The 19491-nt window shown below is 43.1% G+C and overlaps 1 protein-coding gene across 5 annotated transcripts in view; it reads left to right on the forward strand.

Moving 5' to 3' along the window:
- The first annotated feature begins 2597 nt into the window (after positions 1-2597).
- The window catches only part of CAPN3 (calpain 3), a 46991-nt gene continuing 30097 nt past the window's right edge, over positions 2598-19491 (forward strand). For 2 of the 5 annotated variants that reach the window (XM_027572315.2, XM_027572316.2), the window contains exon 1: positions 2598-3335. In XM_027572315.2, coding sequence (XP_027428116.1) covers positions 3027-3335 — 309 coding nt within the window. In that variant the 5' untranslated portion in view covers positions 2598-3026. Of the gene's footprint in view, positions 3336-16063; positions 16889-19491 lie in introns of those variants that run through there. The other 3 variants (XM_027572318.2, XM_027572319.2, XM_027572317.2) reach the window with 3 other exon arrangements.

A 19491-nucleotide genomic window follows, 5' to 3' on the forward strand; every position in this document is an offset into this window, starting at 1 on the left:
AAATGACTTTATTTTTTTATTTTTTTAAGATTTTTAAATTTATTTATTTGACAGAGACAGCAAGAGAGGGAACACAAGCAGGGGGAGTGGGAGAGGGAGAAGCAGGCTTCCCGCCGAGCAGGGAGCCCGATGTGGGGCTCGATCCCAGGACCCTGGGATCATGACCTGAGCCGAAGGCAGACGCTTAACGACTGAGCCACCCAGGCGCCCCTAAAATGATTTTAAAATTAAAAGTTTTGAAAGCTATGTGCAGTGGCTAACTCACAGTAGGCACTTAATGAATGATGGGTGTTATAAGCAAATGCATTGCTTCTAATAGAGTTAAATCAAAGAAATATTTATTGTTGGAAGAGACAGTGATACGAAGCCATTAGCGGGCTGTTTTGGTGCTGGAGGAACCATTCCAATCACAGATATTGCATGATGTTGGCTGAAATGTGTTATAAAAACTAGTTCTCTATCCTTGAAGAGACTTCTGGGAATTGAAATGTACAGCTCTTCACATGCTCGCTCCCTGCCCTTTGTCCTTGGGCCCAGACTGGATTTCTCCCAGATAGCAGGAGTTTCTACAGCTACACAGCTGAATAAACCTTGTTTTTTAGACCTGCTAATCTGAGAGGGGGTTTTATCCACAACAATCAAAGCAAAATGAATAGCACCTTGCACTCCGTGTGTTTGATATTCCCATCCTGCTAGGACAATAGGCTCATTTTAACACACGCTCATGTTAGTTACTAAGTTACTTGGTGAGACAGCCAAGGAAAGCAAGGTCAAGGGGTGTGTGGCCCAGAGACAGCTCCTTCCCCCCGGGGTTAAATAAGCCAAGATACTTTGATTACATTAGCAAAGCAGTAAGAAGGGTAAGAAATTTCTCCTCACATAGGGACATTTCATTCAACAGATAGACAATATATATTTATTAAAAGCTTTCTATGTGCTTAACCCTGACAGTGGAATGGGGACCCAGGGCCCAGCTTCACAGAGCTTACACTCTTATAGGGCAAACAGGAAGCTCAATGAGGAGAAACAATAAAATGTGGGTGGGTGCCGTGAAATTTCAAGATGGTATGGAGCAGTGGGCTGGGATTCAAACGTTTGAGGGTGGAGAAAGGAAACTTCTCCCACTCTGCTTTCCTTGTCATTGGTGAGTTTGAGACTGGAAGTCAGTCTTTTTAGAGGCTTTTTTAGTGTAGGCAGATAGGCATGCTCTGATTGGAGACACTGTGACCATGTGATCCTGAGCAGATTACACCTATCCTAGTGTTGGACACATGGGAAATATTCAGTAAATGCTCGTAGACCGAATGCTGATCTGCACCAATGAGTGACTCTAATGCAACCTGATCTAACCCCAAAATAATGTTAAATTTAGGTCACCTCTAACAACAACATTTGAGTGCTTAAGACAATCCTGGCATTATTTTAAGTATCTTACATAAATTAAGTTGTTTAATTTTTGTGATAACTCAATAACAGAAGGACTATCCACATACCCACTCTATAGGTGAGAAAACTGAGACATAGGAAAAAAGGAAAAAGTAACTCACCTAAAGTTCTACAGGCACAGCCAGCAAGCAACAAGCCCAGACTTTGAACCCAGGTGGTCAGCCTTTAGGAGTAGGAGTAAAGGTCCTTGGGCATTTCCTTAGGAGACAGGAGGACAGGCTGAGGGTCCCTACAAGCAGCAGCTCCAGACACAGGGCTCCTCAAAGCTGCAGCCCCAGCGACCATGAGCCTGGTAGTCCTCCCTGTTTGAGCTGTCACTTCCCACCTTCTCTCATAGCCTCTAGCCTTGGGCTGGTGAGACTGGTCACATGGGAGCCGGCAGAGCTACAGTCTAGGACAAGCCCCCACTGAGCCACACGTGGAATGTAGCCACCTCCTGACGGCCTGGGTAGTAGCTACCATGGGCACAACGCAAGGCGGTGGACACCAGGCACGCAGTTCCCTTCCCCAGAGCCACTTGTGTTCTTATCTGAGAGCCCTGAAACCAACTCTTTTGGAATGACATCCCCCCGGGGACTCAAGAGGCAATGCGATTCAGTAACCAATTTCACCTTCTGACTCAGACGCCTAATGTGGCGTGCCTGCACAGTCACTCAGGGGCACTTTTTGTAGCAAATTTGGTCCAGTATTTATTTGGGGGGTGAGGAGAGACAAGAGGGGTCTAGGTCAAGTGGGCAAGAAAGAGACAGGCATTTTTCTCAACTGCGGACTCTGCGGAATGGCATTTTCCACCCAGACAGTTCCACGGGACGCTGACACCATAACATTCTAGAAGAGATGCCAAACCCAACTGAATAATGTTCTGATAACCTAGAGTTTTAGAAAGTAAAGAGTATGTTCTCAACGATGTCTAGAATACCCTCCTAGAATTCAGGATCTCACATTCACCCTGGCTACCTTTTTTCTCAATATTGTTCTGCATTCACATGGTGGCCAATGGGGGGACGATCCGCCTACGTGCCGACTCAATAACGCATCAGCAGTTCTTGGCTAATGTTCAGCGTCCAATCTCCTCAAATAATCCCCTTTCGTCTCCTGACGACACCAGCACTCAAGACAACGCGGGAACGTCCCTAGCCGGGTCCTTCTCGCTCCACCATGCCGTCTGGCTGCCACACTAGCCTCCCTGGCTCTCATACTCATAATCTTCCTTCATGTCTATTTTTAGTTTTCCTGGCTCAAGCTTCTCCAGGCCAGTGAAACACAATCCTCCCTCTCCCCTCTGCCTCTCGCTCTGGCGTGCGAGCTGCCGGCGGGAGCCCCCAGGTAAACACCGCCGCTGAAACCCTCTAGGGCTCCTGCCTCAGGAAAACCTCTGACTTCGGGATCACAGCTCGGCTTTTAGGATGGACAGAAGCTGGATGACCTTCTGATGGGCTTTAGCTTCGGGTGTGGATGTGGACGTTTTTCTCTCAGATGACAGAATCACTCCAACTTCCCCTTGGCCGTTGCTTCCTTCCCTTGCAGGTAGCTGGATCTTGTTTTCCTTAAAAAATCTTTTCCTTCCAAATTCGCCTGCCATGCCAACTGTCATTAGCGCATCTGTGGCCCCACGGACGGGGGCGGAGCCCAGGTCCCCGGGGCCGATTCCCCAGCTGGGCGAAGGCAAGACCACCGAGGCTGGGGGCGCAAACCCAAGTGGCATCTATTCAGCCATCATCAGCCGCAATTTCCCCATTATTGGAGTGAAAGAGAAGACATTCGAGCAGCTTCGTAAGAAATGTCTAGAAAAGAAGGTCCTTTATCTGGATCCGGAGTTCCCACCAGATGAGACCTCTCTCTTTTACAGCCAGAAGTTCCCCATCCAGTTCATCTGGAAGAGACCTCCGGTGAGTAGCTCGCAGGCTTGGGGTTTTTTTTTCCCTCCGAGAAGTCCTCCCCCTCAGCACCTCCCCGCAGCGCCACAGTGTACATGGGCAGGCGGGGGAAGGATCCTGGCAGCCCCGCGGGCTCTGTCCTCAGCGGAGCCCGGGCCCATTCTCACTCTCTTGCTCTCTTTTTCTGAAAAACATCTTGCTTTGTATAAAAGTAATGGGAACTCAGCTTAATTCATCCTATAAAAGTAAGTATCCCTTTCCCAGAATAAGTCTTTGTAAGAGTGCTTCCATTTCTCAGGCTAAAAATCATGATATTGTTCCTTAGTTTGTCAGTAGCCATGACTTTCTGCAACACAGAAGCCCTGGAAAGAGGAGAGTAGCCAGCAAAGACCACTTTTTCTAGCATTAAATGTTAGGATGAGAAGGAGAAATCCTAGCAATTATTTTTGTCCACATACCTCACCCCACAAACGAGAAGGGCACACAGAGAAAGTACATCCAGAGAGGGCATGACAGCCCAGATTAAAACCCCTTCTCTTTAGGTAACTCTTTCAGCCTCCAGGTTTCATTTACAGTGATCTATCAGATCAAAAATCCTACCCCCTACTCCCCTCTCTGATCAGACTTCCCATATAACTCTTATTCTTAATTCAAGGAATTTATTGGTCATCTGCTAGAGCCAGAAAGTGGGCAATTGACTGAGGAGACAACAGTGAACACGAAAGACAAAAATTGGGGCACCTGGGTGGCTCAGTCGGTTAAACAACCAGATCTTGATTTCGGCTCAGGTCATGATCTCAGGGTCCTGGGATGGAGCCCCACATTGTCGTCGTCGGGCTCCGCGCTCAGCAGGGAGTCTGCTTGAAATTCTCAATCTCCCTCTGCCCCTCCCCCTGCTCACTCCCCACCCCAAGTAAATAAATCTTTTAAGAAAGAAAAATAAAATTTCCTGCTCTCCTGGAATCTAGAATCCTGAAGGGAAGGCTGTCAAGATAGAACGTTCAAATGTTATGGGATCACAAGGCAAGGGGAGCTAACCCCATCCAGGGAGAGAACCCCCCCCCCATACACACACACACAGGAGATCATTGAACCTGAGGCCCAGTGCTATTCATTAGCTTAATCAAGTTACTCTGGGACCTAGTGCCATTGATGAGCCATGTTTTTCTTTCTAACCTGAGATGCAATGTCCAAGGCTCCTTTCCTCTCCTGATAGTTCTGTGGTAAGGCCTGTGACTGCCCTGAGGACCCTCAGTTTAGAAGAAAGGACTGGCAAGAACTTCATTCCGCAGCCCAGTCCCTGCCCTGCTGCTAGAGGACTGGGACATGTCACATCCCTGTTGAAGTATCTTCGATGACATGGTTCTCCCCTCCCCACATGCCATCAGACTCCTTAGCTGAGCTACAGGCCCTCCCACACAGGCCCCTGCCTACCTGTCCATCTCATCTTCACCCTCCCCCGTTGGACCCCAACACATTCAGCTGCTCTGTTGCTCCAGATCCTGTATCTCAAGGCCTTTGCTCATGCTCTCTGTTTGGAATGACCTTGTTTTTATCTGATCTGCTCCCCGTCACCCTCTCTCCACTGCTCAGGTATCACTTCCTTCAAGCTTTCACACGTCTGTTCCCCATCTGCTGAGAACTGGAACCATTCCTGGTCATCTCTGGACCCTCTTAGCCAGGGAAGGACCAGGCCCACAGTGGGTACTCAGCTGCTGGTGGTGAATGAAAACCCACAGCTGAAGGCATTGAGCATTAAGAGCTAAGGGCAGCCCAGCACTCCAAGGAGGTAGGGGTGTTCCTAAAAGCCTTTTTATTTATTTATTTATTTTTTAAGTAGGCTCCATGCCCAGCGTGGAAACCAACTCAGGGCTTGAACTCACTACCTGAGCTTGAGATCAAGAGTTAGACACTTAAACGACTGAGCCGCCCAGGCACCCCCTAAAAGACTTTTCTAATACTACTGCAGTGAAAAAAAAATCTTACAAATGCCGTTTTTAGTGAAATCATTGGTGGATTTTAGTCTTAAAAGCTACACTTGCGTATTAATAAGGACAATGTAAGGGTCTATTATGCTCTAGGCACTACATCAGTCCTAAAATGTATACTGTCATTTTCAGTGTGACGTTGGGGGCACCAGAAGACCTGTTTCAAACTGTGCCCCCACAACCAACACCCCTTCATGTACAGGTGAAGTGATAAAGGTCCAGAAAGGGCGATTACACAAGTTGATTGACATTGGAACAGTGAAATGATTCCAGAACTTTCTGAAGTGTAAAGCACTTCTTGGAGACCTCAGTTTCCCATGCATTCCATAGACGTCGTAACCTTCACCAGGTTTGAGCAGTCTGAAATGGAGACAGTGTCCTAGGAGAGGCCCTTCCTGCTTTTACTATGTGAGGCACAGAATCACTGAAAGCCAATCTGAGTATTTCTTCATGATCAAGTAGTACTTATTTCAGTTGGATGGTGGTGGTGGTGATGGTGATGATGATAAGGGAGAATTATTCAAGCCACCTACAATTCTAGTTAAGATGATGCTGTACTTTCAGCCTGTCCCTCCTCAAAGAAGGGACAGCCAGGCCCCCTGTCTAGGCATACCCATAATCTCTTCCCACTCACTCACCAGTGCTACTTCATTCTTTTCCTCCTCTACTAGGGAGGTTCATGCATTGAGTCTCCAGGCCAAACTGATTCCTTTTGCCCTTCCTTCTGTGATCTATTTCTAGAATCAGAAAGCAAACAAACCATACAACACTTCCCAATGGTTGAGCCAAATTTTCTTGATAACAAACCCCTAAACAAGAGAAACAGGGCCTCTGAGAAACTGATTACTCTTGCCCAATTTCATCAGGGAAATGCAAATCAGAAGCAATGAAATAGCACTTTGTTAGAACGGCTAGAATCCAAAAGACATAGAAGTAAAAATGTGGTGAGGATGTGGAGAAAAAGGAACACTTGTGCACTGTTGGTGAGAATGTAAATTGGTACAGCCACTGTGGAAAACAGGTTCCTCAAAAAATTAAAAATAGAAATACATTATGATCCAGTAATTCCACTCCTGGGTATTTACCCAAAGAAAACAAAAACACTAATTCAAAAAAGCATATGCACCCCTATGCTTACTGCAGTATTATTTACAATAGCCAAGATACGGAAGCAACCCAAGTGCCCCCCCACACACACACACTCGAATATTACTCAGCCATAAAAAAGAATGAGATCTTGCCGTTTGCAACAACATGGATGGACCTAGAGAATATAAGGCTAAGTGAAATAAGTCAGACAGAGAAAGACAAATACCAAATGATTTCCCTCAAATGTGGAATCTAAGAAACAAAACAAATGAACAAATAAAGAAACAAAGGAAACACACAAACAAAAAGGCTCTTAAATACATTGAACAAACTGGTGGTTACCAGGAGGGAAGTGGGTTGTGGGATGGGTGAAATAGGTAAAAGGGATTAAGAGGTAAAACCTTCCAGTTATAAAATAAGTCATGGAACTGAAAAGTACAACCTAGGGAATATAGTCAATAAGATTGTAATAATGTTGTTCGGTGACAGATGGTGACTACTTAATGAGGTGAGCACTGAGTAATGTATAGAATTGTTGAATCACCTGAATGTTGTACACCTGAAACTAATATAACCCTGTATGATAATTATACTTCAATAAAAAATAATAGTCATAAATAGGGGCACCTGGCTGGCTCCATCGGACGAGTGTGCGACTCTTGATCTCGGGGTCATGAGGCCCAGGTCATGTTGGGTGTAGAGATTACTTAAATAAAAATTTTAAAATAGTGATAATAATAAATCATTACATTTTTCAGGTCAGGTCTTGTTACCACTACAAAATTATCTTTGATTTTTTTACAGACACTTAGCCAAATGTGCTTAACAAAATGTGAATCCTTAGCATGGCCAACTCCAGCTTTTCTCTTCATGAGGAGAATTCGTAAGGAAAAATTAGGAAGATTCTTATAATTACAGAAAGAATAATTTCTCTCTGGGGTGGACATGATTGTTGTTTAGTTGGGGGGGAAATGCTAGTTTATTTACAAGAGGGAAGGAGCCAGAACAGAAACCCAAGTGGGGTGGGGGAAAAGCCACAGGGCAAGAGACCACACACCCCAGTGACATCCCTCCGCTTGACCTCACACCCAAAGCATCTTTTTTAAGATTTTATTTATTTATTTGAAAGAGAGCAAGTGAGAAAGCACAAACGGGGGTAGGGGGAGAGGGAGCAGCAGGCTTCCCGCGGAGCAGGGAGCCCGATGCGGGGCTCGACCCCAGGACCCTGGGATCATGACCTGAGCCGAAGGCAGACGCTTAACCTACTGAGCCACCCAGGCGCCCCAACACCCAAAAACATCTTTACTCACAAACTTGTGAAATGCCTGGGGTGAGTAAAAAGTAACTTGTTGGTAAAAGGAGGAAGTTAGTGCCTTCAGTTACACAGACAGGATGAGCCAGCACACCCAGAGGCCAGAGTGTGGAAAGCATGGTAGTGGGGAAAGAGAGAGGCATACAGAAGCAACTGCCAGGAACCCCCTGAATGCTGGTGGGGGGAGGCTTCTCCTCTCAGAGGCTATGAGGTGGGAGTTCCAGATCTCTGAGGAACTGTGAAGCCCCAGCCAACACCTGGAGAGTGCCCTGCTTAAGAGAAGCTGACACATGGTGCAGCCGCTGTGCAAAACAGTATGGCACTTACTCAAAAAGTTAAAAATAGAACTGCCCTACGATCCAACAATCGCACTACTGAATATTTACCCAAAGAATACAAAAACACTCATTCAAAGGGATACATGCACCCCTATGTTTATAGCAGCATTATTTACAATAGCCAAGAAATGGAAGCAGCCCAAGTGTCCATCCATAGATGAATGGATAAAGAAGGGGTGGGATATATATATATATATGACTTATTCAGCCATAAAAAAAGAAAGCTTGCAATTTGCAACGACATGGATAGAGCCAGAGGGTATGATGCTAAACGAAATAAGTCAGAGAAAGACAAATACCATATGTTTTCACTCATATGTGGAATTTGAGAAACAAATCAGCAAATGGGGGAAAAGAGAAAGACGAATTAAAAAACAGATTCTTAATTATCGAAAACAAACTGGTGGTTACCAGAGGGGAGGGGGGTGGGGGGATGGGTTAAATAGGTGATGGGGATTAGGGGGGGCACTTGTGAGGTGAGCAGCAGGTGATGTATGGAATTGTTGAATCATTATATTGTACACCTGAAACTAATATTACATTGGATGTTAACTGGAATTAAGATAAAAATTTAAAAAGCCAAAACAAAAAAAAGAGAAGCTGACACTTGCTTTACCATTTTCACCCCAACTCCAAGTCTAAATAATCACCATCACAACTCTTAGAATTTTATTATATTCCCCAGAACACCAGGAAGATAGTATTAAAACTGCTCTCAAAAATTCCTTATAGGGCACCTGGGTGGCTCAGTCATTAAGCATCTGCCTTCGGCTCAGGTCATGATCCCAGGGTCCTGGGATCGAGCCCTGCATCGGGTTCCCTGCTCCGCGGGAAGCCTGCTTCTCCCTCTCCCACTCCCCCTGCTTGTGTTCCTGCTCTTGCTGTGTCTCTGTCTGTCAAATAAATAAATAAAATCTTAAAAAAAAAAAAAAGAGAAAACTATAGGAAAACCCGGGCTGTGTGCAGTGAACCCTCTGTTCCCAGGGCTAGGAGCCCAGTCGCTGGCTACGTAGCTTCTTCTCCCAGGGATATTACTTATCTTTCCTGAACCCAGCTCAGGAGGAGGGCTGCTTGCAATCTGTTTGAGGGTGTCCCCTTCTGTCAGACGTTTTAGAGAGAAGTGGGATCACTGGGCTGGCTACAAAGAGGAAGACCTGAGGGCATCCTGCAGAGTGGTTAAGAAAACTAAATTCAGGGGTGCCTGGGTGGCTCCGTCGGTTAAGCGGCTGCCTTCAGCTCAGGTCATGATCCCAGGGTTCTGGGATCGAGCCCCGCATCGGGCTCCCCGCTTTGCGGGTAGCCTGCTTCTCCCTCTCTCTCTCCCTCTGTCTCTCATGAATAAATGAATAAAATCTTTAAAAAAAATAAATAGATAAATAAATAAATAATTAGGACTGCCTCCCCTTATATTCCACAAGACAGTAGTTCCTACTGACAGGAACAGAGATCTAGACATCATAGCAAAGAAGCTGAAATAGCTCATCAGTAAAATGCTGAAAATGGGAGGGGCAGGGACAGAAACAGCCAAGAAATGTATGAAAAGATGCGTTTCCCTGATTATGAATGAGGCAGAGCATCTTTTCATACATTCATGTATTTCTTGACCATTTGTTACCTCGCTGTCCATTAAATACCTGTCTTTGCTAGTTTTTCTGTTGAGTTTGTCTTGTTCAACTTGAATTGTAGGCATCTTTGGATACTGATTTTTTCTTGGTTAGATGTGTTATAAATATCTTCTCGGGGCGCCTGGGTGGCTCAGTCGCTTAAGTATCTTACTTCAGCTCAGGTCATGATCCCAGGGTCCTGGGATCGAGCCCCACATCGGGCTCCTTGAGCAGCGGGGAGCCTCCTTCTCCCTTGCTCTCTTTGTCAAATAAATAAATAAAATCTTTAAAAAATATATTTTCTCCCACTTTGTGACTTGCCTTTTCACTCTCCTAAGGGTTTTCTTAGTTTAAAAATTTAAAAATTCTTAATTAAAATCTCTTAATTAAAAGTTCTAAATTAATTCTTAATTTACTAGTTTTTTCCTTTATAGTTAGTGCTTTTTATGTTCTGTTAAGAAAGTTTTCCTTAGGGGCACCTGGGTCGCTCCATCAGTTAACCTCCAACTCTTAATTTTGGCTCAGGTCATGATCTCAGGTTCATGAGATCGAGCCCCACATTGGGCTCCGCTCTGGGTGTGGAGCCTGCTTAAGATTCTCTCTCTCCCTCTGCCTCTCCCCCTCCACCCTCCACCTCCCACCCCTGCTCTCATGCATGCTCTCTCTCTCTCAAAAAAATTAAAATTAAAATTAAAAAAAAAGTTTTTCCCAAACCAAAGTCATTCTTCTTTATTATCATTTAGAAACTTAATTTTTCTGCCTTTATATTTGGGTCTATAATCCATCTAGAAATGATTTTTCTTATATAAGATTGGGATCACATTTTGTTGTTTTTCCAACTATTTTGTAATGTTACTTTTTAAACAGATCAAATGTCTACCAATGTGTGGTTCTGTTTCCGCAGTCTCTACCATGTTCCACTTGTGTTTATTGATCTATCTTTGTGCCAACTCCACACCTTGTGAGGACAAGTCCTGACATTCAGCAGAGCAAGTACTCCCAACTTGTTTTTCTTCTTCAGTATTGTTTTAACTATATCTGGCTCTTTGCTTTTCCATTTAAATTTTAGAATCAGGATGTTGATTTCCACCAAAAAATCCTTTTGGGATTTTCACTGAGATTGCATTGAATCAATCTGGGAAGAATGCCTGTCTTGACAATATTGAGTCTTCCTATCCATGAAGAAGGGATATCTCTCCATTTAATCAAGTCTCCTTTAGTATCTTTTTTTTTTTAAGATTTTATTTATTTATTTGACAGAGCATGAGTGGTGGGCAGTGACAGAGGGAGAGGGAGAAGCAGGCTCCCCACTGAGCAGGGAGCCCGATGCAGGGCTCCATCCTAGGACCCCAAGTTCATGACCCGAGCCAAAGATAGACATTCAACTGACTGAGCCACCCGTGAACCCCTCCTTTAGTATCTTTTAATCAAGTTCTTTGATAATTTTCTCCATAAAGGTCTTGAACATCCTTTGTCAGATTTCTTCCTAGGCACCTTTTGTTTTTGTTGTTTTTAGGAAGGGCACCTTTCTTAAAATTGTACTCAATTTCTCAGGCATAAGCATGCATTTGACTTTTATATCCAATATATTTGCTAAACTTAGTAATTCTAACAATTTAACTGTAGATCCCAAGTTATTTGTCTTAGGTTCTGTTTCTATATAGATAGTAAGGTCATTTGTAAATAATGACAGGACCACCCAGTACATTATGCACAACCGTATTCAGCAACCTAATTCCTGTTTTACTGCACTAAAACCTCCAGCATCATGTTAATAATAAAGGAGATAACAGAATCTGTCCAGCTCCCAATTTTAAAGGGAGCTCAATCTTAGTGTTTCGTTGTTGGATAGACTAGCTATAGATTTCTATGTCCTCATGTCTGGGGTATGTTTCTTATAAACTGCTTAGAGTTTAAAAAAAAAAAAACCCATTCTGAAAACCATTGTCTTTTAACTGAAGGTTTTAGTCAATTTACACTGATTATGAACATTTATTATATACATAACATTATATATATATTTTATGAAAATATATTGGATTTATTTCTATCATATTAACCACAACCTTTCTGTTGATATTGCTTTTTAAATGTTCCTTTTTTCCTCATTCTGCCTTTTCAAAAATGTAATCAAACTGTTTTCTCAGGGCGTCTGGGTGGCTCAGTTGGTTAAGTGTCCAACTCTTGATTTCAGCTCAGGTCATGATCTCAGGGTCATAAGATCAAGCCCCACATCAGGCTCCGTGCTGGGCCTGGAGCCCACTTAAGATTCTCCCTCTCCTGCTCCCTCTGCCCCTCTCCCACATAAAAAAAATTTAAAAAGTGTTTTATTTTTTTTTCTTTCCACTATTTCGGAAGTTATTGACTATTTCTGTTTTTTCAGTGGTTGCCCTAAATGATTAACATACATTTCATCTTGACAAAGCCTGAAATTGATCAATAGCTTTATTTTCCTCATAAACAGTATGAGGACCGTAAGGCACTTTGACTCCAAGTACTCATAATTTTAGTTCTATATTGATTTTACAACCTTAAAAAATAGAAAATACTACAGTTTTTAAAACAGTCAATATTCGGTCAGATTTACACATTCGCCAATTTCTTTTTTCACTGTTCCTTCTTGAGTCTTAGACTTTTCCTCCTAAAATAATTTTGCTTTTTCCTAAAGGACCTTGTTTAGAAGTTTCTTTAGTGAGTGTCTATTTGTAGTAAGCATTCTTAATTTTTATTTGTATAAAATTTCCTCTCATGACATAGTTTTCCTGGGTAATCAGTAATAGGTTGATCCTCATTAATATCTTCTGGCTTACATTATTGCCAAAATGAGTCATTCTAATTGGTGTCCCTTAATAGGCCATCTGCCTTTTCTCTCTGACTGCTTTTAAGATCTCCTCTCTATGGTATTTGCAATATCTCTATGATTTGTCTCAACATATATTTCTATATATCTTTCCTGTTTAGTATTCACTGGAATTCCTGAATATGAGGATTGGAGTCATTGCTCAATCCTAAAAATTGCCTTAGAATATTAATTCTTTTCATATTTTCTATTATCTTCTTCTGAAACTCCAATTAGATATATGCTGAACTTACTTGGCTCTATCCCAAGTATCTCTTAACCGTTTTTCTCTTTCTTTTTAAAAAATTTCCCATATCTTTGATTTTCTGTGTGATATTCTAGGTGATTTCTTCTGCTCTCCCTTCTAATCCACTAATGCTCACTTCAACATCACCTAATCCAATTATTAAATTATTAAATTTCAATGTGTGAAACTTAATTGGATTCTGGTTCAAAAAAAGCAGCTATGGGGCGCCTGGGTGGCTCAGTCAGTGAAGCGTCTGCCTTCGGCTCAGGTCATGATCCCAGGGTCCTGGGATCGAGCCCTGTGTGGGGCTCCCTGCTCAGCAGGAAGCCTGCTTCTCCCTCTGCCCCTCCCCCCACCCCCGCTGTGCTCTTGCTCTCTCTGAAATAAATAAATAATTTTTTTTAAAAAAGCATCTATAAAAAACATTTGGAGAACAACCGAAGAAATTAGCATATGGATATAGATCTTGGATAACATTAAAGAATAATAGTTAATTTTCTTAGTGATAAGGGCATTACAGTAGGTAGGAAAGTGCCCTTGTCCTTAGGAGATGCCTGCTGTATCCCAAGTATACTTCTAAGTATGTAGGTGTGCAGTGTCATGATACTGTCAACATTCATTCAAATGGTTCAGCAAAAAAAATAAAATCTATATATACCTATATAGACAGGTAAAACAAAGATGGCAAAATGTTAACAATAGTTGAATCAAGACATAAGCTCTATGGATGTCCATTCTTTAAACTTTTCTGTAAGTCAGAAATTTTTCATAATATAAATATATAAATAATATAAAGTAGAAAACTATGAGAGTAGAAATTTAAATTTTTAATAGCTGGGTTAAATATAAAATCAAGGAAATCTAGTACGTAGAACAAACAAAAATAGGAAAATACAATAAAACTAGAGGAGGTTTAACATCTGATTTTTAGAAGTTTCAGAAAAAGAAGGGAAAAAGGAAGGAAGGGAGGAAGGAAGGAAATAATTGAAAGGGAGAGAGATGTCAAAGAAATAATATAAGAATATCCCAGAACTGAGGGCAAAATCTCTATATTGAAAGGAGTCACTAAGTGCTCAGCAAAGAATTAAAAAAAATAAACTCATACCAAGGCACACAAATGTGGCTTTTGGAATTGAGGACGGGAGGAATAGGAGGGAAGGATAGAAAACCCAAAAAGCTTTCAGAGGGAAACAAGAGGTCACACACAAAGGAATGTTCATCAAGTTATACCATACTTCTCAACAATACCAGATGCTAGAAGCAATGAAACCATGACTTAAAATTTCTGAAGGAAAATGCTTTTCAACTTAAAATACCTAGCCAAATTCTCAATCATGGGCAAAAGTTGAAAACAGAGTTAGCTGGGCAAGGACTCAGGGGGACTGACCTCCCACGCACCCTTTCTTACAAAGCTGCAAGTTGTTTGCCAGTCCAGTCAAGGAGTAAACGAAAGAAGAATTAAGATCTGGGAAATGGAATTCCACCCAGAAAGGCACAGTCAGTCCCAGGCCACAGCTTCTAACCTGGAGGGCAGCCAGTCCAGTCTGTAAGGAGAATGAGGCTGCAAAGGAAGGCCTTGTGGGGAGAGCAAAGGAACCACTAGGTTATCTGATGAGTTTAAGTATTTGGAGAAACTGCTACTGAGGAAAAGTATTGATAGATACATAGAAAATCAGAAAATTATAAAGAATAAGAGAAAAGAAACATTTCTACAGAAAGGACTGTACAGCATAACACTTAGCTAAGAAGTGAACAATATTCACCTAATCATACTCAAGTAAATTCAGAATTTTAATTTTACCAAAATTTGTGACATAACTATTTGGGGAAGATGGTGGGCAAAGCATAATGTGAGAAGTCTAAATCTCATTTGTCAAAATAGGAACTCTGCTGATACTTTCTAAAAATAATAAATTAAAGGGGCGCCTGGGTGGCTCATTCGTTGAGTGTCTGCCTTCGGCTTAGGTCATGATCCCAGGGTCCTGGGATCGAGCCCCACATCGGGCTCCCTGCTCGGCGGGAGGCCTGCTTCTCCCTCTCCCACTCCCCCTGCTTGTGTTCCCTCTCTCGCTGTGTCTCTCTCTGTCAAATAAATAAATCTTTAAAAAATAATAAAAATAATAAATTAGGGCCACCTGGGTGGCTCAGTCAGTTGAGTCTCCAACTCTTGGTTTCAGCTCAGGCTGTGATTTCACGGTCCTGAGATCCAGCCCCATGTCGGGCTCTGCACTCAGCATGGATTCTGCTTGGGACTCTCTTTCCGTCTCCCTCAGCCCCTCCCCACTGTGCTCTCTCTCTCAAATAAATGAATAAATCTTAACAAAAAAAAGTAAAGAGAGATCCATGATAAAAGACTGGACTCTTAAAAAATAATAATAATAAATCAAAAACTAATAATAGAAAGATATTATTTAGGGGCGCCTGGGTGGCTCAGTCGGTTAAGCGTCTGACGCTTGATTTCGGCTCTGGGTCATGAGATCAAGGCCCAAGTCGGGCTCCACACTCAGCACAGAGTCTGCTTAAGATTCTCTCACTCCCTCTCCCTCTGCCCCTCCCCCCACTCACTCTCTAAATAAATAAACAAATAAATACATAAAATCTTTAAGAAAAAAGAATTAAAAGTAGCTGTGTCTGAGGAGAGGGATTTGCCGGGCAAGAGACTGCTATTCCTCTATGTACCTTTTGTATTGTTTGATTTTTTTAAAACTTTGCTCATGTATAAATGTAATAAAAATATACTTATTTCTTAAAAGAACTGGCCTCAAAAATTATATTGAGCTATTACGGTACTCTGCAATGCTAATGCCATGGATTCAAACCCCAGTGGACATAAGAATCTCCTGGGATGCTTCTTTAAACTGAAGAGTCCCAGACCCCTACCAAGAATATGTGAATTCTTAGGTCTAGGGTGAATCCTGGGAATCTGCTTTTTAAACTGGCATCCCAGGTGATTCTGATGCGGGTCGTCCAAAGGGCACACTCGGAGGAGCCCAGAGTAGGTGCAGGCCGGCAGGAGTCAGTGACTGGACAGGGGCAGCATCCCCCGAGGGGGCAGGCTGCCAGGCCCCGGGCTCCACCTGCATCGGCTCCCAGCTCTCGAATTCGAGTTGTCCATCGAAGCATGGTGAAACTTTGAAAAAGCTGGGCTTTCTTGTGGATGTAATTCTGACACACATGTATCCTTCCTTCCCCACCCACGTTCTCTGCCTCAAAGTTCCTGAATTTGTAACCGTGGAAGTCTGTCTGTTGCCACAGGGCCTACTCTAACCGGGACTTGCGTTTGAGGTTGCGTTACCCACCCTCCACAGATTAGAGTCCCTGAATGGCCAGTCAGGGTCTTTGGGGGGATGGGGCAGGGACATCAGGAGAATGAAGGCTTCATTAACCTCAGACAATGGCTTGGAGCAGATTCCTTCTATGCATTCAGCAGCCTGTATAGGATTAGTGTATACAGCATGTTTCGAAGGCCCCATGCTGTATCCCACTGGCCGCCAGTGTCAAAGGCATGAATGCCTTTTGCTGAGGCAGGGTAAGCCTCTCAGTAACTATATTTTTTCTTTTTAAAGAAAGAATCCCAGCAAGGCCGATGGAAGTACCCTAAGGGTCTCCAAGCCATCGTGGCCTGTCCTGGAGCTGTCCCTGGCTCTCTCGCTCCCCTTGCTGGCTCGCTCTCTGGCTGGCATGGTGCTGCCCCTTGACCGTGGGCTCAGGGGCCTCCAGCCAAAGCTGCTGACTCTGACCACGGCCTTTCTCTGGGCTGTGTTCATTTGCATCGCGCTGCTGAGGGTGGAGGAGCTATATAGGCTCCGGCCCATTCACGGGAGGATTAGGCCTGGACTGAGGGCGCAGGGGGAGAGAGGCCGCAGTGAAGGCCCAGCTCCTCTCCCTGAGCGGTCACCATGCCCTACCTGCTGCCAGGATTCTTCTGTGACCGCGTGATCAGGGAGCGGGACAGGAGAAATGGAGAGGGCACCGTCACACAGCCCCTCAAGTTTGAGGGGCAGGATTTTGTTGTTCTCAGACGACGGTGCCTAGCTCAGAAGTGCCTCTTTGAAGACCGTGTGTTCCCAGCAGGTGTTCAGGCCCTGGGCTCCCATGAGCTGAGCCAGAAAACCAAGATGAAGGCCATCACATGGAAAAGGCCGAAGGTAGGGATGGGAGGGACGGACGGGGCTTCAGGACTCAGTTCTTGGGGACAGGATGTCAGGTGGTCCAGAGCCTTGAAGCTGAGAATCCACGACCTGAGCAAGTGGCTTATCAAGGTTCTCTGACCCATGTGCCCCCAGAAACCGGATATGTTATTTTCTATTCCTGAACTAGAGGTTATTATAACCCTTTAGAGGTCTCTGAGCCTGTAAATGTTTTTAAGAGAGCTAATGCGCTGGCTTCAATTCGTAGTAAAATAGTAAGGCATAATTGATGATCAAGTCTTCTTGAGGGCAGGTATTCTGGGGATGGGAAAGTGGAGTGGCTAAGAGCCCTGAGGCTCACAGTTGCAAGGAGAGTTCCACGAAAGGTGGTGAACAGTTAAGAAACAGCGGCTGTGGGAGGCTGGAGACGCCTTGGGAACCTTGCGCCTAAGGCTGGCTCATTAGGGATGCGCCGCTTCTGTTTAAACAGAAAGGTCCGTGCTGACCAGCCAGGCTTCTTACAATGCAATATGGTGCATCCACATTTAGGATTATGTGTTTTCTCGGAGAACTGCCTCCTTTATCATTATGTGATGCAACTCTTTATCCCTAATATTCTTTGTTATGAAGTCGGCTTCGTCTGAAATTAATACAACTACTTCAGCTTCCCTCTGATTAGTGCTAGCATGGCATATCCTTCTCTAGCTACCCGAGTCTTTATGTTTCAAGGGAGTTTCTTGTAGACAACATATAGACGGGTCTCCTTTTTTATCCACGCTCACAATCTCTATCTTTTCATTGGCGTATTTAGACCATTCCCGTTTAAGTTATTATGATGCGGCTAGATTCCTATCCACCCTGTTTATAACTGTTTTCTGCTTGTTAACAATTGTTCTTTGCTTCTCCTCTCCCCCTTCTGCCTTTTCTAGTAATTTAATATTCTTTATGATTCCATTTTATCTCCTCTCTTAAGTGTGTACCAATTATATTTGTTTTAATGTTAATGGTTATGCTACAGTTTCCAATATACATTTACAACTAATCTAATTCCACCTTCAAATAACACTATGCCATTATATATGCAGTCTAACACTTTATAATAGGAAATGCCCAGTTCCTCCCTGGTTTCCCTTCATTCATTTCCCCTGTGCATAAGCGCATTACTCAACACATTTGTTATTATTATTACTTTAAATAAAGTTATCTTTAGATTAAGAATAAGAAAAATCCAAGTTTTATTCTACCTTCCTTTATTCCTTCTCTGAAGCTCTTCCTTTCTTTATGTAGGTCCAGGTTTCTGACCTCTTACCATTTTCCTTCTCCCTGAAGCACTTCTCTTAACGTGTCTTGCAAGGCAAGTCTGCGGGCAATAAATTCTCTGTGGTTTTACTTGCCTGAGAAAGTCTTTATTTCTCATTCAGTTTTGTTTTGTTTTGTTTAAGATTTTATTTATTTATTTGACAGAGAGAGACACAGCGAGAGAGGGAACACAAGTAGGGGGAGTGGGAGAGGGAGAAGCAGGCTTCCCAAGGAGCAGGGAGCCCGATGTGGGGCTTGGTCCCAGGACCCTGGGATCATGACCTGAGCTGAAGGCAGACACTTAATGATTGAGCCACCCAGGCGCCCCTCTCGTTCAGTTTTGAAAGATAATTTCTTGCAGATAGAATTCGAGTTTGGTGGGTTTTTCTTTCATCAGTTTAAATATTTCAATCCAGGGGCACCTGGGTGGCTCAGTCAGTTAAGGATCCAATTCTTGATCTCAACTCAGGTCTTAATCTCAGGGTCATGAGTTCAAGCCCCAGCATGGAGCCTACTTAATAATTATTTATTAGTTTTTAATAATTAATTAATTTCAATCCAGTCTTTCTCGCTTACATGGCTTCTGAAGAGAAGTCTGCTGTAATTATTATCTTTGTTTCTCTAAAGGAAAGGTATTTGTCCCCTCTTGGCTTCTTTCAACATTTTTTTTGTCTCTGGTTATCTGCAGTTTGAACACGATATGCCTAAGTATGGTTTTGTGTCATTGTATTTTGCTGGTACTTACGCCATTTGGTGTTCTTTGAGCTTCCTGGATCTGTGGTTTGGTATCTGTCATGAATTTTGCAAAGTTCTTGACCATTGTTACTTCAGGTATTTCTTCTCTGTTTTCTCTTTCTTTTCCTCTGGTATTCTGGTTATGCCTGTGTTTCACCTTTTGAAATTATTCCACAGTTTTTGGATGTTCTGCTCTGGTTTTTTTGGCTTTGGGTTTGTTTTGTTTTTTCATTATTTTTCCCTTTGCATTTCACTTTGGGAAGTTCCTCTTGTCTCACCTTCAGTCTCATTGCTTTTTCCCCTTGTCTTTATCCAGTTTGTGGATGAGCCCATCAAATATATGTTACAGTGTTTTTTATTTACATCATTTCCTTTTGATTCGTTCTTAGTGTTTCCATCTCCCTGCTTATATTACCCATCTTTTCTTGCACATTATCTACTTTTTCCATTAGACTCCTTGACGTACTCATCATGGTTATTATAATAATAACGATTCCTGCCTGATAATTTTGACATCTGTGTCATATCTGAAACTAGTTCTGCTTGCTCTCTTCACACTATTTTTGTTTGCCTTTTGGCATCCTTTG

This window comes from Zalophus californianus, chromosome 6, assembly GCF_009762305.2.
Source record: "Zalophus californianus isolate mZalCal1 chromosome 6, mZalCal1.pri.v2, whole genome shotgun sequence".
Lineage (NCBI taxonomy): Eukaryota > Metazoa > Chordata > Mammalia > Carnivora > Otariidae > Zalophus > Zalophus californianus.